This window comes from Monodon monoceros, unplaced genomic scaffold (genome assembly GCF_005190385.1).
Source record: "Monodon monoceros isolate NGI ecotype Baffin Bay Population unplaced genomic scaffold, NGI_Narwhal_1 Super_Scaffold_3, whole genome shotgun sequence".
In the NCBI taxonomy this organism is placed as follows: Eukaryota; Metazoa; Chordata; class Mammalia; order Artiodactyla; family Monodontidae; genus Monodon; species Monodon monoceros.
The window spans coordinates 5,127,955-5,152,332 of record NW_021703780.1 but is presented as its reverse complement, the minus strand read 5'-3'; the positions used below and the strand labels follow the sequence as shown (position 1 = coordinate 5,152,332).

General features: G+C 42.2%; 1 protein-coding gene across 1 annotated transcript in view; it reads left to right on the top strand.

The window, feature by feature from the left end:
- F13A1 (coagulation factor XIII A chain) overlaps positions 1-24,378 on the top strand; it is a 140,398-nt gene that overhangs the window by 66,352 nt on the left and 49,668 nt on the right. Inside the window, exons 7-8 of the mRNA XM_029241675.1 lie at positions 12,273-12,447; positions 15,185-15,323. Coding sequence (XP_029097508.1) covers positions 12,273-12,447; positions 15,185-15,323 — 314 coding nt within the window. The remainder of the gene's footprint in view (positions 1-12,272; positions 12,448-15,184; positions 15,324-24,378) is intronic.

The window sequence follows — 24,378 nt, the reverse complement described above, 5'->3', positions numbered from 1 at the left end:
GGGCAATATCTTTATTTCCACCAGCACCATCGTTTGCATACACAAAATATACGTCTGAGAGTTTTCAAAATCTTTTTATATCTCTTATGTCTTTTAATCCTTAGAAGAGCTCTGTGAATCTTTCCAAAATCTATTCAGTTATAATGATTTTAGAAAATAAAATATTGAGCCTCCAAAAATCAATAAAAAATATGCAACTTTCCCAAAAAGTCAATTGTTTTCTGGTCACTCAGGGAGCTCCTCTCCTGTTCACAAATCCTGGAACTCTATCATGAAATTGCTGAGGGAAGTTAAGCAAAGACTGAAAGAAAAAAAACAAAACAGAAACCCCTCAAATTTCTCAATAAAGATTTGCTTTAAAATATGAGAAGATGTATTTAGGGAGCCCAGAAAGAAAATGTTCTGAAGTTGCTTGAGTCTAGCCAGAGCCCTGGGTCCGAGCAGATAGGCCTGTGGGTGTTTTCTAGGGGGCACAGAGGGAGCTGTATGGTCATTTTAAAAGCTCTCCATCATCTCCCCAGCCTGGTCACCGAGGCAGGAAATTCCTTTCATAGGATACAAATACTGGAACAGGATACACCGCGACATGCAAATTCTCTGGGAGGGGCAGCACACTGACTGCAGTTCATGCCAAGGTGATAGTGATGGAAGGCAGAGATTTCCTGGGCTCAGTTACTGCCACGAAGGAGGGGGATGAGAAACTTGGTCCTGGCTGGGCACCTGCAGAGGGTGGAGAGGGGACAGGAGGCAAGAGCAGGTGACTGGGGCCCCAAAGACAAATTTGCTTCCTGTGGTCACGGCAAAGTCTGGCACTGAAGACTGGCCAGGAATTTGCAGAAAGTAGATGGGTGCTCGGTGCTCTATGAAGCACAGATAATAACTCAGGTTATTATCTGACTTATCTAACTTTCTGATGAGGGTGATGACGATGATGATCTAAATCTGGCTTTACAGTCCCCAGATAAAAATCTTTGTCGTCTGGTGTTTACGACCTTGGGCCGTTCTTTGCCACGGGGGTATCCTACACACGACAGGATATTTAGCAGTATCCACGGCTTCTGCCCAAGAAATGCCAGGAGTTGTGACAACCAAGAATGTCTTTAGATATTTCCAAATGTCCCTCTGGGTCAAAATCACCCCCAGTGAGGGCCACAGCACCAAACCCCTCCGAGGCTCAGCTTCCCTGCCTGTGCGATGAACGTAACCCTCTCTTCTTGCCTGCGTGGAGGATCTCTTTTCTTACCTTATTCAAAACCTGCTGGCTTTCCTTCTTCTGCTGAAGAGAAAGTGGAGGCAGCATCCTGCAGGAAGGCCCGGGTCCAGGTCACATCAGACCTCTGGGTTCTGACTCTTCCGCGAATTTCCTATGTGACGCAGAGCCAATCACTCAGCCTCTCGGGGCCTCCTTTATCTTTGAAATGAAATTTTGTCTCTGTACTCAAATCATACTTGTTATTCCCGGTGGCAGCAAGAATTCCCTTTTCTCCTTCAAAACAATGTTCTTCTTTCTTCTATTTTTTCCCTTTATAAATTCAATATTTAGTTCTTTTGAGTTGCGGTTACTTCACTTTGATGTGAAAATCAGGAAAGTTTATGACAGTCTGGACGGCCTTTGGCTATTGGGTTTTCCCAGGGGAAAGAAAGTCTAAAACTCCTGTAAAGAGTTTTACAGGGAAGTCTAAAACTCCTATAAAGCTCATTGTCTGGGGATTGGTCCTGAGATGCTATAACCTTACATAAGCGAACTTTTAGTTAGGTTTTTCTAAATAGTGAGTGGTACATTTTACCGAAGCTACACTGCAGATTGATTTAAGAGAGAAAAAAAATTTTTAAGAGATTAGAAAAAAGGAAAATCTTGTCCAAAGCTATACTTCCTCCTTTTTTTTCATTTTTAAAATTTTATTTATTTATTTATTTGATTTTTATTGGCGTATAGTTGCTTTGTGACCAGTGACCTTGTGACCTTGAATAAATCGTTTAACTTCCTGATACTTCAATAAAAACAGCAATGTTGTGTTAGTTTCTGCTGTACAGCAAAGTGAATCAGTTATACGTATACATGTGTCCCCTCTTTTTTGGATTTCCTTCCCATTTAGGTCACCACAGAGCATCGAGTAGAGTCCCCTGTGCTATACAGTGGGTTCTCAGGAGTTATCTATTTTATACATAGTATCAATAGTTATACTTCCTCCTTTAAACTTCTTGATTACTGTTTGCTTTCCACCTCGTACCTGATGTCACAGTCCCCACCAGGACAATTGCCAGGAAATGTGCCAAGAAAACTTTAGAAGGATGCTTTGTGCCATCTGAAAACTTACTTTGCTCACACGGCACTAATAAAGCATTCCATCACGGACCCTGAATTACAGTGAAGTAACCAGACATGGACTCTGAGCCCCAGTCACACTCTCAAGACAGGTGCGCTATGCCACGTGACAGGAACAGCAGGGTCCTGGGGAAAGGAGAGACGGTGACAGTAGCCTGCCTTTACTGCTGGGTGGTAACTGGTCCCTACCTGCTTCTGCCTCGTGACTGATTGGATCTAGCAGCAACTCTGGGCAGAGAAGTTCTCCCATACTGGCCCTGCCGTGGCCGCTGGGCCTGTGGATACTGCTTGTTTATTCACTGTGGAAGCCCTAGCATCCCACCTCAGTGCAGGTTCCCTCCTTTGGGTTGAGACTTACTAATAGGAGATCTGTGTCGAAATGCACACAGAACCAGTACATGAGATGTGGAAGACTCTCCAGGGGTCTTCTAGGTAAAGGGGTGGAGGCCCTTGGAAATGATGTCACTCAAGGTCACACACAAATAAGTGGTTGAGCTGGAACTAGATATTGTCCTTGCTCTCAGGTCATATTAGACCTTAGACGGCCACCACCAACACACAAGCACCAATGACACAATTCGTACCTCATGTTAATCCGTCATTCACCAGGGATTTTCATTTCTGTTTATTGAAGAATTTTTAACAATTGACAAATAAATTGGAAGCCAGTAGGAAGATGGAATTTACCTAATGGAAATTGTTTTCATAGCCAATTTTGAGAAACTATATCCTTTTCATAAATAACCAATGTACGGATGAAGAGACAGAAGTATCAGCAAGTTAAATGACTTATCCAAGGTCACTGGTCACTGGTAGCTATCTCCTAGAAAAGAAGGACCCAAGAGAATGGGTTCCAGAACAGGTGAATTTTGAAATAGGGGGATAAGTGAAGAAAGGCATAAATCAGAGAATTCTAAATAGCCAGAGGCATTGGGTCCCTGGGGAAAGAGTTCCCAAAGAAGACTAGGTACCAAATATGGTTTGATGGTGGTATTGGTGACAGTGATGGTAGTAATTGCTGTAATGATGCTCATGGTAGTAAAACACTCAGTTTTAACTCATGCATTCAACAAGTATTTATTGAGAATCTCCAGTCTAGGTACAGTTGTAAAAAACAAACAAACAAACATAGTTTCTTACAGAGCGTATAGTCTAACAGAGAAGACAGACTTGTAAGTAGAACATTTCAACACATTATGGCAAAGTCTCTGATGAAATAAGCATAGGGTTGTAGGAGAAAGCAAACCTCTCAAGCTTTCCTCAGAGGTTTCCCAGGACATTTCCCTAACAAATGTTGGGATATTGGATGAAAACGTAGAAGAATAACTGACAAGGGTCCAGAGCAATTATAAGCCACGCTGCTATTCACGGAAACACTTTTTCCTTGGTGGAAATTACACCCAAACAGCCATCACCAAAAGCACTGCAGGAACATGTAGTCAGGGGAAACTTGCCCCTCTGGGGACTCATTTGTTTCAACTACAATTTTTTTAAAAAGTGACATTTTGGGGAAATTTTGGAAGGAGGGAGAGAAGAAAAAATATCAATACACTAGTTACATATTTTTAAATACCGGTCTTTACACCGCCGCCAGCCTGGGCTTTCCTGCTTCCCTTGAGGTGTACACATTTATTTTTAACCCTGGTCTTTCGCTAACATCGAAACACGATGCCATCATTAATCCCCATTAATACCCTATTCTAACTGTGCCTTTTGGGAACTCACTCAAGATTGAACTTTTTTGTAACCAGTCATGTTCGGTGTACTCTTTAGTGTTATAAAAAGGAAATCTTGCACTCCATCTAGTAAATCAAACTGACCACAAGTGGAAGTATAGGTCCTGGAGTTCCCTAGGGCCCAACACAAGATGAATGACTGTAGACCTTGCAGGCAGAGTGGACTTCAGAGCTTCTGATCCCCAAGCATACATGATCTCACAGATAAACTGAAAATAAAGCTACTTTTTGCTTTGCCCATCTTTCTTCCCCTTCTTCTTGTCCCAGTATTTAGACTGTTTTTTTTTTTCTTCCATGCATGAAAAAGACAGTCATGACATCACTCCTTTCATATTTTGCTAAGCAGCTTCACAGGAGGCTACTACAGAACGGCGTTTTTATTTTTCCCCAGTTGTTTACTTGGTCGTCTCGTAGAAAGCTTCACATTCAGCAACGAACTATTTCAACCATTCAGACTACACTTACACATTCACTTGGGTTAGAAATTCCACCCAGCTACCCCAAATGAACTTTAGGATCAGAAATAAATACATGAAGTCTAGTCCCTGATCTTACAGACCAGCCAAAGCATAGCTCCCTAAAACTTTTATTTAAAAAAAATAAATACAAATGTTAAAGCACTATATAACTGCTCCTTTGTTTTATAAGCAGCCAAAAACCCCCTTTCTTGGAGTGAATTGTCCTGGAGAAATCTGAGGACTCAGGTGCTTAAGAGCCATTGTCCCCAACCATTTCCCCCCAAGGAGCTTCTTCGCGTTTCCCCTTATGGATCTTGTTTTTGGAAAAATTTCCTCTATCAAAAAAGCATATTTATGTAATAATAATTTTGTTTCCCCATTCTTGCATCAGAGATTTATCTAACGGCCAAACAGAACTTCTAATGGGAGTGGTACATTCAGTGCAGGCACTCAGTGTGACTCGATGCCACCTCTGAAGGTAAAGATATGACTTCCATTGGTGTTTTGGAAAAGTGGCAAAATGACTCACACGCCTGCATAATTTTGCAGGTGCCTAAGAGTTAAAATTTCCAGGCTGGCGATCATTGCCAGATGTACGTTCCTTCGTGGATTTCAGCCCCCATCCAGAGATCCTGGAGCTCTGACCCTATCTGCTTTCTTATCTTAAATTGTTATTTTCTCTCTCCATGATCATGCCCAGGAATGTCAAGAATGACATTCCTCACTCTGGTAGAGGAGAAAAAGCTAGAGGTCTCTGTTGCTCTTGATAACCTTTCCAGTCTCAATCAAGAGCTCCCACGGGTGGCAACTTTGGAGAATCTACCGGTTAGGATTAACGAAAAACGTTGATTGTAGTTCAACAGGGTAAAATACTAATTCTAATAAGTTTTTTTTTAATCTTAAAGTTGGAGTCAAGGTACCCACAAGCACGGGAGGCCTTCCTAAGGTTTAGGAATGGCTAAGGGAATCCAGTGATGAATGGGAGGTACAGAGTCAGGATGATCTCTAGTACCTTTCAAACTAAACATAATGCCATAAGTTCACCTCATTCACCAGGGATTTTCATTTCTGTTTATCGAAGAATTTTTAACAATCGACAGATATATTGGAAGCCAGTAGGAAAATAGAATTTACCTAACGGAAATTGTTTTCATAGCCAATTTTGAGAAACCGTGTCCGTTTCATAAATAACCAATGTGCAGGTGAAGAGACAGAAGTATCAGGAAGTTAAATGACTTATCCAAGGTCACCAGTCAAACTGGAAATGGATCTCAGGTTGCCTGACCCCACTGTTCCACACACGATGTTACATGTCCCCTGTATTTGTCCTCTGCCTGTCCTCTCTCCGTATCACATGACCTCCTTGGGTACAAAAGTAATGCCTTTTACAAGCCCTGTCTCATTCAATCCTTCTCTTTTAAGTTGGGGTGGAGGGGTTCAGGAGACAAATGAACTGTTCAGACATCATTTTCTTCTCTTGTGGTTAAAAACTAGCAATGTAATGAAGTTTCCATTTGTGGGAAAACAGCTTGGCTTCTCAATTATTAAGGTTACATTTCTTATGCCTGTGCTCCCCATATATTGGGAGAAAAACAGACATTTATTACAAGCCATCTCTCGAATGTGATAATCACAGTCAATCGAAATGTCTGCTTTCCGTGAATTGCTTCCCGGAATGAGGTTTCAGTGCTACATCTATTTTGTAATCACATTGGCTATTTCTGAAACATGGGGCTGCTTCTCAGCACTCCTTCCAAGCTGTGCAGTCAGGGCTGCTCTGGTCTCCTGGGTCAGACATCCCCATGATGGATAAATAGAAATGCAGCAAAGCCAGCACCGCCCTTTAGGATATGCGATCTCAGGGCACTTTGCCTCCCTTCTTGCCCTCTCTCCTTCCCCTCTCCTCTCCCTTGGCACCCTTTTCCTTTCCTCTCCTTGTTCTGCTCTTTCCCTTTCCCATTCATCTATTTATCCATCCAGTCGTTCATTCAGATATTTTTGGAGGTCCATTCTATACACCAGCCCTGCCCCACACAGCAGCGGAATAGCAATGAAAAACAGCAGACAGCGCTTGGAAAGCTTAAGATCTCAGTACCTCTCTCTCTCTCTCTCTCTCTCTCTCTCTCTCTCTCTCGGTCCACCTTTTGTTATTTCTTTCACGACTGTCAATTAGTAAAATATGTTTGGGCCAAATAAGAATCCTCAGTTACCAAGGGAGACAAGGTTAATAATCTCTAGTTGTAAAGATTTTCATAAGAAATGAAGCTAATTACCAACTCCTGTCAGAGCCTGTGTCAAGTCTATAAAGCAGAGCACATTTGCAGACAGTGGTTATACGCTTCGCAGTATAGGTTAGGGTTAGTTCATGTGCTTTTTATGTATTTTTTGTGAAGTAAAATTTACGTACAGTGAAATGTATGGGTATTAAATGTAACATTCAATGAGTTTTGATTGGGGTAATCACTACCCCAATGTACCCAAAATATAAACATTACCATCAGCCCAGAAATTTCCCTCGTGCTCTCTTGTAATCATTCCACATCCCCAGAAGCAAGCAACCACTATTCTGATTCCTTACAATAGATTTGACTTTTTTTTTTTTTTGGCTGCGTTGGGTCTTCGTTGCTGCGCGTGGGCTTTCTCTAGTTGCAGCGAACGGGGACTACTCTTCATTGCGGTGCACGGCCTTCTTATTGCAGTGGCTTCTCTTGTTGTGGAGCGTGGGCTCTAGGCACGCAGGCTTCAGTAGTTGTGGCACACGGGCTCAGTAGTTGTGGCGCACGGGCTTAGTTGCTCCGCGACATGTGGGATCTTCCCGGACCAGGGCACAAACCCGCGTCCCCTGCATTGGCAGGCGGATTCTTATCCACTGCGCCACCAGGGAAGCCTGATTTGCCTTTTCTTAAATCTCACATAACTGGATTCATACGGTATGTACTATTTGGGGCTGGCTTCTTCTACTCAATCAATTCTTGCACGTGTCTTCAATGTGTTCCTTTGCACTGGCAAAAGCAGTATTTTATCGTATTCTATATCCCAGTTTGTCTACCTGTTCGCCTGCTGATGGACATCTGAGATGTTTCCAGTTTGGGCCTCTTATGAATAAAGCTGTTAGGAAAACTCTTGTACAAAGTAAAGTAATTATATGTTTTAAATTACGTTTTAGGTAGTGTTGGTTAACTAAGAGAGATGAACACATTAAAACAGCACTTCCATTCTTCCTTTCCTCTTTCCTCCCTCAGGTCTAATTTTTTCTTAGGATTATCATTGCTTTTACATTATCAAGTTTTAAAATTCATATTCATTCTGTTACTATGATTCCCAAAGATTTTTGCACATATGTGGATTTTTCTCACTCCTGGATCTTTACCACAGAGTCTCTGTTACTGGGATCTGTGCTAGATTCATCCCTTAATTATCTTGATATCACTTTTCAAGTGGTTTGGTTGTGATGGGTCCTGTGCTCTCTGAGATCCTTCATGTTTGAAAATGTGTGCTGGTTGTCCTTATACTCACAGAACAGCTTAGCTGTGCATAATATTCTTGGGTCCACCCTCCTCTCAGGACCATGCACATGTGGATGACATCAACTGGTTGCTCTGGAGAAGTCTAAAGACAGCCCCATTTCCCCCTTATTGTTAATTTGCATTTTCTGTCTGTAGGACTGAACAATTATTTCTTTAAGCTTAAGTTCAACTAGATTAATTAATTAAAGTTCCTAGGTAATGAGGATTCTGCATCAAATTACCCTGGAGCTCAGATTGCTCTTCCAATGTATAGATTAAATTTTTCCTCAATTAGGTAAAATTTTCTTATGTTATGTCATGAATATATCTTCTGTTTTATTTGTTGGGTTCTCTATTTCAAGGATACTAATTATCCTTATGTTGTATCATCCTTGTCTTCCATAACTATTAGCTTCTCTCTAATAACTTCATCTCTTTATCTTTTTCATTAGCATTTTCTTCACCTCAAGCTTTTCCTCTATGTCATTAATTTTATTTTGAACATTATCTATTCTGTTTCTTAGAGTTTATAATTTATCTTTAGTTGCATTATGATGTGAGTTGGTGCCCAGTGTGTTCCTTTAGGTCTGTGATCTCCTAGGAGGTTGTGAGAAACTCCTTTATGTTCCTTAACTTTGTTTTCTTCTATGTATAGTTTTTCCATTCTCTCTCTTTCCTCTTTGCTTTTCTTTTTATTCATGCTCATCCTTGCATAACTCTTCTCCAAGTGTCCTATTTGCTGTAATATACTGTAGATAAAATCTTGACTCTCCAATCCAAGATGAGTTTGATTTAACCTCTGAACTATAGTTTGAGGCCAATGTATTTCATTCTACTCTTTTGTACCCTGAGACAGACTGAAGCAGAGGAGGGAGTTTAGCTGACGAGATGGCAAACTCTGTTAAAATCCTTGGGCTCTGCTCTTTCTTTTAGGATTCTGTTAAATTTCTCCTTCTAGAATCTAGTCTACCTAATTGGAGGTAGATCTCCTTCCCACATGGAGATAACTCTCAGGCTTTGTATCATTTCTCCACTTTAGTCCCAGAATCTCTACCTTTTAAGGGATGCAGACCCTTTTCCACCCACTTCGCCACAGCAGTCATTTCCAAGATTCTGGTCAGAACAAGGAAAAGATCAGCATTTTAATCCAGTGTGTTTCTTTCCAGATTTGGAAATACAAATGAGCAACCTCAGGATTTTGGTGACTTGACAGTAGGGCTTCTGAAGCCCTGGTGGTCAGGGTTAGAGCTGAGCCGAGCTGCCCCTCTGCCGCACTCCAAAATCCTCCCCTTTTCTTGGATCAGGTTTTGAAGTTTATTGAATTATGTTATGCCACTGAGGTGGCTGACAGTGACCTTCAACGGGGCTGGTTTTAAATTTTGTCCAATGTTGTAGGTATTATGAGAGGACAGTTTAGTGAAACCTTAATGAAGTTGAATAATGCTCCCTGTCCAAAGTCCTGGGTTCATATTTTCTTGTTGACCACCAGTGATGCAAGACGGAGACATTTCATTCTGTCACTGGTTCAACCCAGAGTTCACGATAGGGTGCTCACAGTCAGCTGTGGCCTGACGAGGGACCAGCATATGCCCTTGAAGTGTCCCCCAAACACATCTTGTTGTCTAGGAAGGGGGCTATTACTTTAACCGTTTACATCTGTCACTAAAGACTTATCTCTTTCCGAATCTGGGCTCCCCAGAAATCAATATTCTAATTAGGAAACAGTAGCTAATCTGGCTAAATGCTAATAAATGAGAGTTGTGATTTATCTAGCAACAGGGGAACAGCTCAGCATTAAGAATTAAAAGGTCTGTAGAGAAGAGAGCTCTTTTTTTCCTTACTCTTCCCTTTGGCTGATTGGGTTCAGCTGTATGCTATAAATAACACTTTTAATTAATGGCTGTCTGTTTGAAAATCAGTCATCAGAACCATAATTTAGGAACTTTTACCTCTGAGATTCATTGCTCTCCCCAATTTCTCAATGATAAGGATAAGAAACTGGTAATGTGAGTTAAAGCTGAACCTACCTACTCACAAATATCAAACCACATCATAGCCTACCAAGGCACCCTTCAGGCTTCACTATAATAGATGTAGATGTAAATAATCAATTCAACTGCAAGGAGAATTATTGATCATGAATAGAACCAAAATTCTTGTCTAAACCCTGCTGCACTCCAGTCATTTCATGGAGTTACAGGATAAAGTCAAAGTTAATCTCAAAGGAAGGAGTTTGCAATTAGTTGAATGGGGTCCTTCAGTAATCTCTAACGGATTAATTTTTTTCTACATTAAACAAATTAACTGGGTAGTTACCTTCCCTTTAACCTAACTGGACAGAGTCAAAGGGGAAAAATAGAAGTTGCTTGCACATCTTAAGTGTTTTCTTCTAGTAGTTTCTACTTCGTCCAATATTGCCTACTTACATGATACTTGCAGTAGGTCCTTGAACTTGCCGTATTTCTTCATGACACCAAGCAATTATTCAAATTCTCTCTACCATGTAGATAACCTTTTCTGGACCTCAGCCCCCCCAGACCTAGCTTTCATGTCGTTTTCTCTATCCAGCCCACAACCGTCACCACACCCTCCAATCTAATAAAACGGATTACTCCTTCTGTTGGGACCCAACTCTCCCTGTACCTCTTTCTGCATTAATATTGATAACATTTACTTCTGCTTGATGAGTTTTAGACCATCTCTTTTCACAGAGATGATCTTACTCTTACTCAGATGTGCAATGCCTATATGCTTGTTGAATACACAACGGATTATTCAACAGCTATTGAGCACCCGCCCTTTGCCAATACTTGTTAGAAGTCAGAAAGGCATCGATTTTCATCTCTGTTCTCAATGTACTCACGACCCACTGGGGAGGATAGACTTTTATAAAAACTAAACTCAGCAAGCCTAAGAGAGGGGTCTGGGCAAGTGCTGGGGGTGGGTTGTTAATTAGCAAGGCCATGAACACATAGAAAAATCACCATATTTTAATATCTCTTCTATGGTTGTCATAATCCAAACACACCTGCTTCAATCATATGTTCTACCTTGCTTACTAATGTCTTTTCAGTGTAGTCTGAACCTATGCTTCTCAAACTAATGTGCACAAAAATCACCTGGGGATTTTGTTCAAAGGCAGGCTCTGATTTAGTGGGTCTGGGGAGGTCTGCATTTCCAGCCAGTTCCCGGGCGTTCCACTGCCGCTGGTCCACAGACCACATGTTGAAGAGCAAGTCTATAAACCATTGTCATGTCAACATATAAACTTTGTTAAAGTGCCATCAGTTTTTGGAAGAACTCCCAATGCTCCCCACCTAGAAATTCTTCTGACTGTAATTAAACATAATGAAAGCTACAGCAAGAGAAGTAAGACTCAGCAGTGACCCCCAAGAAACTGACAGGATACCTTGAAACTGTTTATTCCTGCCCCGTTTTATTGTCTAAACACGAAAGATTCCTGCACTTCAGGTCTGCTGCTACCAAATGACTGTGGTCTGAACGTGTAGCCAGGTTTTCCCAAATATTCGATTGCCATTCTTTGCTTAAGTCTCCCCTATATTTAAACTATAATACCCCAGGCCCTTTATGTATTATAACAAAATTATGCAACTTTAATCATGCAACTTCTGTAATGCAACTTCTTAAAAAACAGACTCTGCAAGGCACCCATGGGAATCTAATTTCTTATTAATTCTTAATGGTTCCTATGACAGCATCTGTTTACTTTTTCAATTTATTAGAGTCTGCCACTCATCCTCAAAGTCAAAACTCGTTAGACCATGAGACTCTGGGCCCCCACTCTAACATCTTCTGTCATTTGTCAGCTTTTAACTCTCCTTCTTTCAAGACAAGATACTTACTTGAGCTGTCTTCTTTTGCAGGTCTTCTTCCTCTCTTCCTCACACATTCTCCAGCTCTATTCCAACCAGACCAAGGGCCCTGTGTGTATCTTCTCCCAAGCACGTGAGAAAACATGACAACTCTTCCTGCCTGCTTTTCAACACCACCTTACGACAATCGTACGCTACATAACGGGGCGTCTTGCTTATTTGGTTTCCCCTCACACTCTCATCATCACATCACTTTCCCTGACAAATAACAGTGAACTGAACAGAAGTGGAACTGTTTTCATCATGCAGGAATACAGAAGGCACTGGAAACCTTAGCTTGCCCAGTGTCAGAGTCTGGAGAGGACTCTTCTAAATGACCTTGACCCCTTCTCACCTCTCATGGTCTCATTTAGATTAATGCCAAGGATGATGAAGGCGTCATCGCTGGATCCTGGGACAATGTCTATGCTTATGGCATCCCCCCATCAGCCTGGACTGGAAGTGTTGACATCCTGTTGGAATACAGGAGTTCTGAGAATCCAGTCCGCTATGGTCAGTGCTGGGTTTTTGCTGGTGTCTTTAACACATGTAAGTATCCAGTTGAGTAGTATATTTTTAATGCAAAGGAAATTTCACTGTAAGACATCTTATCTATAACCTGGCAAAGCAACCTAGCAAGCTCTGTTGGACCTATAGAATTTGTGGGTGGCTATTCTGGGATGCAGCCAATGCATAATTAAATTGTACTTGGCCACATATGCTCCTAGTTTCTCTTTGACTGCCGAAGCTTTATAGAAAGAATGATGGACTATTTCCTACATAATCCATCGTTCAATACCCAGAGAAATGGAACGTCTCTGGGGTCACATAAGGATGTGAGGGAAAGGCCATGCCGTTTTATTTCTTAGTAATCCCCACATTTTAAAAGGCTCAATTAGCAAAATTTAAAATAATAAGCTATGTACTGCTTGTTATTGAGCAGTTTTGTAAATATGCTTATTTGCTTACTGTTTATCACTGAGAATTTTCTAAACATACCCACTTAGTTTTTACCCCAGCTATGGAAGGGACTGTGGCAGGTGGGTTCATCTTCATTCTTGTATGTGAGTCTCAATGCCCCTGAGCAATTAGATACCAGAACTTAATGAACGATCTGTACTCCCCGGCTTCCCCTTTTGCTTTTAATCCACCCAATATCCAATCCATAGAGGAAAACATATGGGAAGAGAATTGTTCTCTTCGGCCTCATGCATCATTTTTCAATATGGCATTTGTCTGTCCCAGCCCAGACAATGTTATTGTTAATTCAGTGGGTATTTTTAAAAAACATTTATTTCAGTATGTCTTCATCATTGGTAATGATTTTCATTAACACGCCATTTCTACAGCCCTGTAAAAAAAAAAAAAAACATTAAGCGCAAGTCAAAGTGTCCTTTCTGCTGGCTCATTAATAAAGACTGTTTTACCCAGTTAGCATGTTTTTAATCAGAAAAATCGAGGAGGATCTGGAGGCTGGAAGCCAGGATGAGACCATTTTTTTATAAATGATTATGAAGTCTGTCAGTTTCAGCTCAAAGTTCTGACCGTCTAAGAATTAGTCAGTGGAAAGAAATCATGAGTTTGGGTTGTGTGTTTTGTTTCTCCATGGCGTCAAACTGGATAAGATTATTTTCTTAGCCATTTGCGTATACCCAAGGGCTAAAGGAATATATATTTCCTGGGAGCAATGAACGGCATTGTAGCCAATGTGTCAGTGTCCTAGAAGGGCTGGTCTCTCAAGTTCCACATGGAAGCCTGAATTTCACGAAGGGCTACCAGTTGGAGGTAGGCCCCCCTCCCTCATGGCTCCCAAGCCAAGTCTAAGTACAGGGTGCTCAGTAGAGGCAGCCTCTCTTATGAAATGATCCCAGGAAAAGAGAAAGGACTCCCCACGTCCTCCTGATGTCTGAAGTTTCACTCTCCCGGTGTAATTCCTTTAGGTTTAGAACCAGATAAAATAGTAAACACCTTCCATTCATGTATGCCTCTTGTATAAAAGGGTCCTCGAATCTCTTCCTGAACACCGGCTTTGGTGATAAGAAAAGGCAGAGGCCCAACGTGTGATGTCACCGTGAGGATAAACCTGAAAAGGAAATTTGGAGGGAAGGAGGCACTGGTGCCCCCATGTCAAACTTCACCAATCTTAAAATTATGAGTTCGGCAGATTCTGTAATCACGTGAACTAGTGTTAAGCTAGAAATAGAACTAGAGTGCCAATCATTTCTTTGGTAAAACTGTAGCAAGTGTAGGGGCTGTAAATCCATAGAGGAAGATGGAAGTGAGAGGCAGGTGGTGGCGGCCATCGGTGACGTTTGGGGTGTTAAGATTAAGTCATTGACATATACGCGCCACTATATATACAATAGATATCTAATACGGACCTGCTGCAGAGCACAGGGAACTCTGCTCAATACTCTGTAATGACCTGTGTGGGAGAAGAATCTAGAAAAGAGTGGATACATGTATCTGTATAACTGATTCACTTTGCTACACAGCAGAAACTAACACCTCATTGTAAACCAACTACACTCCAATAAAAATTCATTTAAAACAAGATTCAGTCATTTAATGAGGACCCTTGAGTCTCTACCAGATTCAAGTTTGGACTTCCAAGGTTGTTCTATTGAAGGAGGTGGATGGTCTTTGGTTAAAAATGCTAAACAATTCTGAGAGGAAAAAAAAAGGGAAGGCAACTCATTAATCTTAAAAGTGTCAGCTGAATTATTTTCAATGAGCCCTGAGGTCTGGTGTCCTGGCAGCCAGGGAGGGCATTTGGATTAAGTTTAATCAATAGGTGCATATATGGCAAGAGACGCATCCAGGTAATTTATTATCTAATGATTAAAATGAATCTGTGCTGTCACCCTCCACCAAGTGTCACAAGAGCACGTTCCAGCCGGGAAAGCAAACCGCACTGAGGGTCTGCTTGGTAAATTCCTAACTTCCTATTAGCTGAGGTTTTTAAATTTTATTTTCAGAAATTTTAGTCCATTAGCTGGACTAAAATAATCCTACTTTGATGATCGTATGACTAGCAGCTAAACAACTGGATCCCATTCCCACTGGCTTTGTTTGGTGCCAACTGCAGTTTGTATGATCAGGCAGCGAGGCTTCTCTCTGCAGCCCTGGTCCTTGACAATAGGCCCCCTTCCTCAGTGTGGGATGTTTGAGAACAACATGTCCATGTTGGTAAAGAAGAAGGTCCCTTCTGAGAGGGGATTGTTCACTCTGTATTTATCAGATCTTGGTGATGTGCTTAGTTGTGGTCCATCTTTCTTTCCTGCAGTTTTGCGATGCCTCGGGATACCAGCGAGAGTCGTTACCAACTATTTCTCAGCCCATGATAACAATGCCAATTTGCAGTTGGACATCTTCCTGGAAGAAGATGGGAATGTGAACTCCAAACTCACCAAGGATTCAGTGTGGTGAGTTTGATTTACAAGGGCATTTGCTGATATCAAATTGAAATGACATACATTTACCAGGAGACAGAGTCGGTCTAATGTTTCTTTCTGTTCTATTTTAAGGAGTATTCGATACCATAGGCAGAAAAGTCTGATTGTCAGAGATTGTTTTTAGCTAATGAATGAGAAATGTTACTGAACAGGTAGTTTGGGCTTCGTATAATGGAGATGGATCATCCCATTACGACGGCAACCACTGGAAAAGGCCATGGTTTTAGTGGCCAGAGCCTATACTAGTTCCTCTCTACCTTAGTGTATGATTATTATGGTGAATGGCAGAGACACCGGAGCCAAGCCTTCTCTACTCTAAGAGTAAGATAGCCAACGTTTACTGAGCACTTACTGTGTACCAGTCTCTGCGTGAGCATGATCTTATCTAAGCTTTTTAAGTTTTATCAGGTGGGTGCTTATTAATATTCCATTTACAGATGAGGAAACTGAGGCACAGAGAGGTTAAAATAATTTTCTCAAGGTCATACATCTGGTAAGCTAAGAATAAAACCCAAGAGCATCTGACCCTAAACCACAACCCTTTTTTTTTTTTTTTTTTGGCCTTTGCAATATAGGATTGCTCTTTGAAGGTAAAGATGTGGTTCCCCCGATCTGTGACCTCATCTTTCGTTCAGAGATAGAAGTGGAAATAAAACTGAAATTATTACCAAATACCAACCACACAGTTTTTTCACTGCCCTGAACAGCTATATCACAAGCTGGCTGCAGGGAGTTTAGGATTCCAAAGAAATTTCTTTTTTCCATTGGGACCCACTCAGTCCAAAACAATATTCTTGTTTTATTCTTGTCCAAAAGAGGGGGAAAAAAATCCCGAGAGTCCAAATGTAAAGGATATTTACAAAGGTCTGCATGGGAGGGAAATTGTCAGGCGTTGAACTCAGTGGAATTTGGCTCAGTGGAACTAAAAATGTGTCTCCTAGAGTGGTTCTTTAGAAGCAGTAAAGCTAAAACACTGTCGGTTGTAAAAGCATCCAGATGGGGATGGTAGGAAGTTATAAGCTCATTTAAAGAGAAATTAAAAGTTAGAAGTGTCTTAACTGCCCCATGTTACAGGAATGGCGCACACTTGTAGGGGCAGTGCTAACTCAGCAGTGCCGGTGAACGCTCATTCGAGAATGGGGAGAGAAGGAAAGCGCTGAACTAGTAGCAAAGCGCTACTGTGAATAAAACACACTGCAGTTCATCTGAAGGGAAAGAGCTGAGCAATGACTAGCTAGCGGCTATAGCCAAGACAACGCCTCACCCCTGTAAACTGAAAGGCACGTTGAAGCACCATTTAAGCCCTTGGAATTACAGCACAGCAGCCCTGCATGTATGTGGAACGACAAAAACAGACCCAAATAGCCATCCCCTAAGCCTGCTGTGACAGCCCAAAATGGCAAAATAAGGATTATTTGGCATCCTGCACTGCTCACCTCTTCTTTACACACCCCACCGCCCTGCGCGCACACACACACACACTCACACACTCACTCACTCAATGCCCTTGAAGCCAGCTGCCGCTCAAAATTATTCCTCCCGATTCCTTGATCCGAAGGCCTCCCACCGTAAATCCCCACGGGCACCCCAGCAAATAACCTCATGAGGCTGCCCCTCACCAAATTGCTACAAAAGTGTGAAGCTGATAAGACCTTGTTCTCGGTAACCCTTTCCTCTGTCAGCTCTCTGCTCCGAATTCCTTTCCCTGTTTCTATCACCCTTGTCCATTCGTTGTCTTCCCCAAATATCCCATCACCCTGGGACCATGTTCCCTGGTCCGGGGCCCTGCTCCTCACAGCCAGACCACTGCCCCAGGCTTCTCGTCTTCCCTTTGCTTGGCTCACAGAGGGTGGCGGACGGGCTGACTAACTGAATGGGACACGCCAGACCGTGGAGCACAGGGATTAAAGGGCTCCGTCGGGCCTGGGTCATGCACCAAGCAGCTGTGTGACCTTGGGCAAGGCACAACCTCTCTGTGCCTCTCTTTCGTCCTCTAAAGTGGAGATGACAAACTTTCCAAGCATAACAGGTGCCTAATGACTGTTAGCTGCTCTTATTGTGTTCATTACTAGTCACACAGCTGGAATTTCTTGGAGGCAATATGTTGCCATCAACCTAAGCACCTTGAAGCAGTTGGAAGAAGAGGGGTGCCCAGTGTCCTAAGATGACTCTGCTATTTCTGTCACTTTGGGGCATTTTAAAAACAAAAGCAGAAACCTTGCCTCCTCAGTGCAAACACCAGTGAACCCTAGAAGTTACAGAGGTTCCAGAAAACCGAAAGTATTTCTAAGCCCCTCCCTGATTGAGGGGGCTGGTGGAGGCTGTCCCTGGACACGTCCACCAGTTTATGGTCACCACAGCCGCCCCTCACGTCAAGCTCTGGCTTGGGCAGTCACTGGCTGTGTGACCTTGAGAAAACGGCTTTACCTCTCTGAGCTTCCTCATCAGTAGAATGAGGGTAAACTTAGTAGTTACCAATTAAATGGCAATTTAACGAGGCAATTTAAAGTACTTCCCACAGTGCTAGGCCCAGAGGGAGTGCCCAGTTGGCACCTGCTGATGGGATTAGTAATGACCACTGGTAAGAAATGGGGGCTACCTGAGCTGCAGGGTTGGCGAGCAGGGGTGGGGCTGGGGGCAGCAGAGGCTGAGGCGGGGCAGGGAGGGTTCGGTCGGCATCAGCTGACCACCCAGAGGCCAGTGCAGCATGGCTGGCAACACGTGGCCCGACAAATTTCCCAGCGGGGGTCTCAGGAGCCACCGGCCTCACCCAAGCCCCCCAGCCTCACTTCCCTCCGCAGGCTCCACTCAGACAAACTCTTGGTTGTACGTGGCCCCTGCCCCCCTCTTTCTAAAGGAAGCCACGAGAATGATTTCTTGGTTCTCTCTCCTGGGTCTCCACCATCTCTTCGACACTGAGGTCCTGATGGTACAGGATGTGGTAAATTAATTTGTCCAGTTGGGTCTCGGTGACCCACCGCATCCTCTTTTCCACGGCTCAGCTGGGTCCTGTGTCCCCAAAGCAGAAATAAGGCAGCACGAGGGTTCAGAGGGAGAGCTCAAGGATGCATGCGAAGGTGTGCTGTGCTCAGTGTGACCCAGAGCCGAGAGGGGTGAAGTCTGGATTTCACCCGGCGCTCTCACCCTTTCCCTTTACCACCGCAGACCATCCAGCACCGACTGTTTACGGGCCTGCTTCCTGGTCTGCCACCTTAGGTCCCCGCATGTGTATTTCCTCTCCCAGAGAGCCTCACCTTGCCAGGGGCAACAATTTTGCCCAGAGTGGACATGTTATTGACGCCGACAGAGGGAAGAGTGGGCTTCTTAGCGATTCAGGAGAGGGAGGGCCTAAGGAACCTTAGAAGGGCACAGCTGGGCAGTGGAATTGCACCTCAGGTTCCCACCTGAAATTCCAGGAGGGCCAACACAAGGTAACATACCCTGGAAGGAGCAATTTAAGCCTCCTGTCCCCAGCGTGCTGATGGGTTTGGAATGATGTGTAACCTCTGGGCATCCATGAATCACGGTGGACAGTTTAATGAAGATGCTTCTGCAATGTCCAGCTGCAACCTAAACCATGAATAGGGATATGGGGCTCACAATGGGCAGGAGTAAAGTGACCCTTCATCTACCTCCTGATAGAACTCAGCTTGGTCACCTCATCATATGATGGTCACACTGGAAATAGAAACAATTTTAAAAGAAAGGGATGGTGGCGCTTATTAGGGTCATGAAAGGTATTTCAGGAAAAGGCTCCTCTCCTTCTAAATGAAAGTGTTATCCTGTGTCCTACTGCTGGAGAGCATGTAGCCAGATCTGATGATTCTGGGTGGAAGACCTGTGTCTGCCTCTTGACTTCCCTCCACCAGTTATGCAACCCCCATGGGAGAAGCCTTGTCTGATGTATTTTACTTTTGTTTTGCCAACAGGGTGCAAGGCAAAGAGCAAGGACTTGATAAATGGAATTGGTTGGAAAAAATGTTAAATGCTTATTTAACAGATAAATATCATTTAATTCATTCAACAAACACTATTATACACTAATACTTCCAAATACCAGATGCTAAGGATTCAGATGGAAATTAAGTAGGTCTCTGCCCTTGAGGAGCTCCATCCAGTGTTCATGAGTGAAACAACCACATACAGTACACTCTATAAAAATATAAGGTGGGCTATAAGGTGAGCCAGGAGTCATGGAGACGAGGGGAAGGGGCTTCCGTCCTAAACCCAGGGGAGCAGGGGGAAGGCTGTTCACATGGTCAGCGGCCGTAGACTCAAAGCCGTTAACCCCCTGCAATCTTCTGGCTGTGCTGTTCAAAGATGGAATGCCCAGGAAACGACCTTGGCCCACAGATAAAACTCAGGGGTATAAGTCTAAGGGGCTGAGATGAGACCATCAGAGGTCAGTCTGTTTCAAGGACCAGGCAGGAAGGAATGGAATTTCATGCAGTTATCCCATATTATTATGACTACAGTTGTTGAATATTGAAACTCACTCTCTCAAGATCCAGCCCCTTGCCACTCCTTCTTGTATGACCTCAAGAACATCTAGCGCTTTGTCCTCTTCCTGGAAGGGCTAATGCCCCCCAAGGCTGTACATTCACAAGAGGCAGATGGAGTCAATACTCTTTGGGGATGGGGATGGGGGTGGGTCACTATTACCATCTATCACCACCTCTCCCGCTTCCCTACCCTCTGTCCAATCCCAGGTTCTGCCTCCTTTAAGACAAACCCACCCCTCACTCTTAGTTTTAGAGGGTCTGACAGTCAACAGTGTTCCAGAGTCCTTCTTGGCGCCAACAGCTTCCTAGACCCTGCCTCCTTCTGGTCCATCTTCTAGGCCTCTCCTTCATGCGCCCCTTTCCATCCCGCTCACGTTCCCAGAGGAAGGTCTTCACCCCTGGACGATGGAGTTCCAAGTGGGGTGGGTGGGTAGAAACATGTGCTACTCATGCCCTCAGGATGTGAAGAGAAGGGGCTGTGCACCTGTGTGCACACCAAGGCCCATAAGCTGACCCTTCTGCTTCTCAGAGGCCAGCTGATTGGCCAATCGGCAGATGTAGAAAATTGCTGAACTCAGAGTTTTAAGCATCTCATATGATATTAAAGATAATTGGAAAGATGATGAATGCTAAAACAATTAACAAGTCTTTCTTTCCTTTATTGCCTTTTCATTTCAAATTAAGTGAGTTTGATTAAACTGGCTTTCTCAATTTAATGTTTTAAAATAATTGTGAGCTAGCAAATTTGTATTTATCAGTTTCAGCTCAAGGTTGGGACAGTCTAAGAAATAGTCAGTGATCCAAGTGGAAAGAAATTACAGTTTTATTTTGTTTTTCCTTAGGATCTCATGGAAAAACACCAAATCAAGTCAAACTATTCTTACAATTTCTTTCCCTCCCTCTCTCTCCACGGCTCACGGCAATATGATTAGCTCTTCCACTGACCAGCTGAGTGACTTTGGGCAAGTTGCTTGATTTCTCTGAGCCTTAATTTTCTCATATGGCTTTGGATTTAATGAGGTATAGGGTCACCTTCAGCTCCAAAATTATTATTTTTTAAATAAATGTCACTGTTCTTCCAGCCAGGCCTTTCCTCCCACAGTTAGCGGGTTCTGTCATGTGCTCTGAGTGAAGATCCGCTTGCCTTCACAGGACCAGGCTGTGATCCACTCATCCACATGTAGGTGCTGCTTTGCAAACCGTCTTCATGTCAGCTCTCCAGGAAGAAAAGACACAGAAATCAAACAAGCCACAGAAAGTTGCTGTAACTCTTTGGCTGGCCTCAATGCACCTGATTCTTAAAAAAAAAAAAAAAAAAAATCCCAACTTCCTTCAGTACTTTTCGAAAAGAGTACAGTTGTTATTGTTTTGTTGTGTTTTTCACTCCAAATGCAGAAAACTCTGCTGCAATGGGTAGCATTGAATCTATAAACAAAGCTCTTTCAAAGCAACTTTGGTAGCAGAAGTTAAGCAGATTTCACACCTGGGAGCCAGCCCTGGGTTTAACCCAGTCCCACCAATCCTAATTCTAATTGCAGTCTGCGCACTTGGCATGCTGGTTTGCACATCATAGGTACATTTTTGAATTCAGACTGATCCACTTTGTACATTGTACAAAGTACGTTCCAGCTAGTTGAACTTTCATATTGTTATATTTCCCTAACTTTTAATCATGGTGTATGAGAAGAAGAATTATCCAAAAATGAATTCCAAGTAAAAAAAAAATAGAAGAAATATTCTGAATATAGGCCAAACTGTTTAAGATGCTTACGAGTTTGTAAAATTATCCTGTGATGTATCCAAGTTACCAAAGATAACAGCTACCAAAGATATTTCTTTTCAAATAAATTATCTAGTTAACTACATTACTGTCAGCCAAATAGCTTTTGAGAAAATCACCTGGAGATAGATCACGAGAGCTGTCATTAGAGAACTAAGAATATATGCCGTGAATCCACACCAGAGTCTTGAAGGAAGGATTGAAAAGGTTATTTGCCACCTCCAAGAATCAAAATAGCTCATGCTTATGGAATACTTTCTTTGTGCCAGGCCCTAAGCTAAGTGGGTGACATGTATTAATTCATTTAATCCTTTTAACAACATGTTAAGGTACTACTATTATTGTCCTCACTTATAAGTGAAGAAACCGAGGCACAGTAACTTAACCATGGTCACCAGCCTTCTAGCTTCCATGGCTTCTGATAGGAAGTCATTTTTAATTCTATGGATAATCCCTTGTACATAACAAATCACTTTTTTGTGTGCTGTCTTCAGGATTGTCCCTTTATCTTCAGCTTTGGACAGTTTGACTATGAGGATTTTAGGTGTATATCCCTTTGAGTTTATCCTCTTTGGGTCTTTTAACTTCTAGGATGTGTATATTAATATCTGTCATCAAATTTGGAAAGTTTTCAGCTATTATTTTTTCAAATATTCTTTCTGATTCTTCCTCTCTTTCCCTTCCTTCAGGGAGTTTCATTATGAGTATGGTCCACATGCCTTGGGGCTCTGTTCATTTTTCTTCATATTTTTCTTCTGTTATTTAGATTAGATCATTTCAGTTGACTTATTTCAAGTTCACTGATTCTTTATTCTTTCTACCTGATCAAATCTGCTTTTGAGACCCTCTAGTGATTTTTTTGAAATTTTTATTCCAGTTATTATACTTTTCAGCTCCAGAATTTCTGTTTGATTCCTTTCCATAATTTCTATCTCTTCATTGATATTCTCTATTTAGTTAGACATTGCTGCCATGGTTCCCTTTAGTTCTTTGAATATGCTTATAATGACTGAATTAAAATCTTTGTCTAGGAAGCCCAGTGTCTTGGCTTCCTTAGTGACAGTTTCCCTTGACTGGTTCTTTTTTTCACTGTGTATGGGCCATACTTCTCTGTTTCTTTGTGTCTTGTAATTTTTGTTAAAACCTGGACATTTTAAATAATATAATGTGTTAACTCGGCAAACAGGATATCCTGATCTCCAGAATTTGTTGTTGATGTTTTGTTGTTGTTGTTGCTCTTGTTTGTTTGTTTAGTGACTTTCCTGGACTAATTCTGTAAGGTCTGTATTCATCATGCATGGCCACTGAAGTCTCTGCTGGGTAAACTCAGTGGACAGCTAATTGTCTTCAGTGTTCCAGCAGGAAGTACACAATTCTGCTGTAGCCTTCACTTCCTGCTTGCTCAGAGTCTGAAGTTCAGCCAGGGGTGAGAATTTAGGACCTTGTTGGGGCTTTCCTGGGCATGCTTACAGACCTGCACATCTGTGTGGTCGTCTAGACTCTCAGGAGTATGTCAGAAGTGTTCAAAGTCCCCTAAGGAAATTTCAGTCCCTCCTGTTAAATTTTTTGGGACAGCCTTTTATTATCCCCAGTTGGTATCACCTCTTCAGGTACCTATAATGTTAAACAGTTGCTTCTAATTGGTTTTGAAAAACATCCTATAGGTAGGGCTATTTGCACATAGTAAGCTCTGAATCAGATCAAATAAAAATAAGCCCTGGGAATGGAACTTTTCAGAGGGCTGCCAGACAGGTTAATAGTGACAATTCTTTTATTGAATTTTAGGAAGTTCCAAGCCCATTTTCTCCTCTTTGTTGTTTGCTAGGCTGCAAGTTTTTATGGCTACCATAGTTGTAAGGCTGTTCATTTTCAAGACTACCATGGAGCTAGGGAGAGAGGGGTGGAAATAAGGCAAATTAAAATGCCACAAAGCTCACAGTTCTGAGATTCTTTTGTTCTTGTTGAATAAATCCTCCTTATATTGTTGCAAATCTTTGGTTCATTTCCAGAGTTCTGGAAAAGTTGGTTTTGATCATGTTTGTTAGTATCCTCATTATTTTTATGAAGGAGCAGATTTTTGGAGGCCCTTACTCTGTCATTCTGGGAGTGTTTCTCCAGAACACACTTTTAACCACCCTACAAGTGGTTCCAAATTGGGGGCCTACCACACCCCTTGAAGGGTTTACATTTTGTAGGAATAGTTTGGTATCTAATACCATCTTCCTGACATATATCTGAAATACATATTATTTTATGTATTTTTATTTCTTCATTTCTTCTATACATTATAGGGCATTATATTATCTTTTAGAAATTGTGTATAGAAATCTGTGGACTTCATTTCAGTATAATATAGAGGTGTTACAAAATATTTGTTTTAAAACTAGGAAGGGACATTAATTTTTGAAGGTTGAAAATCACTGCACTAGACTCTCCTCCCATTCCTTTCATATATCTACCCTAGTCCTGCGGCTACAATATCTCCAAAGAGTGCCTGCAGTTCCTATTCTACTCGAGTTCCACTTAAGAGTGAACAGAGAGGGAGTTTGGGAGGTAAATAAAATCAGAGGTCATTACAAATACCTCTCAGGAAATTAGAATGAAAAAGAAAGTGGGAGCCATCTAATAAACCGCATAAAAAGTACTAAGGCATTTTTCATAACAAGAAAAATGTCATGTTTTGGTTAATCATAAATTCTGCTTAAGTCATCATATATACTGATCAAAAGTTACCAGTTTTCAA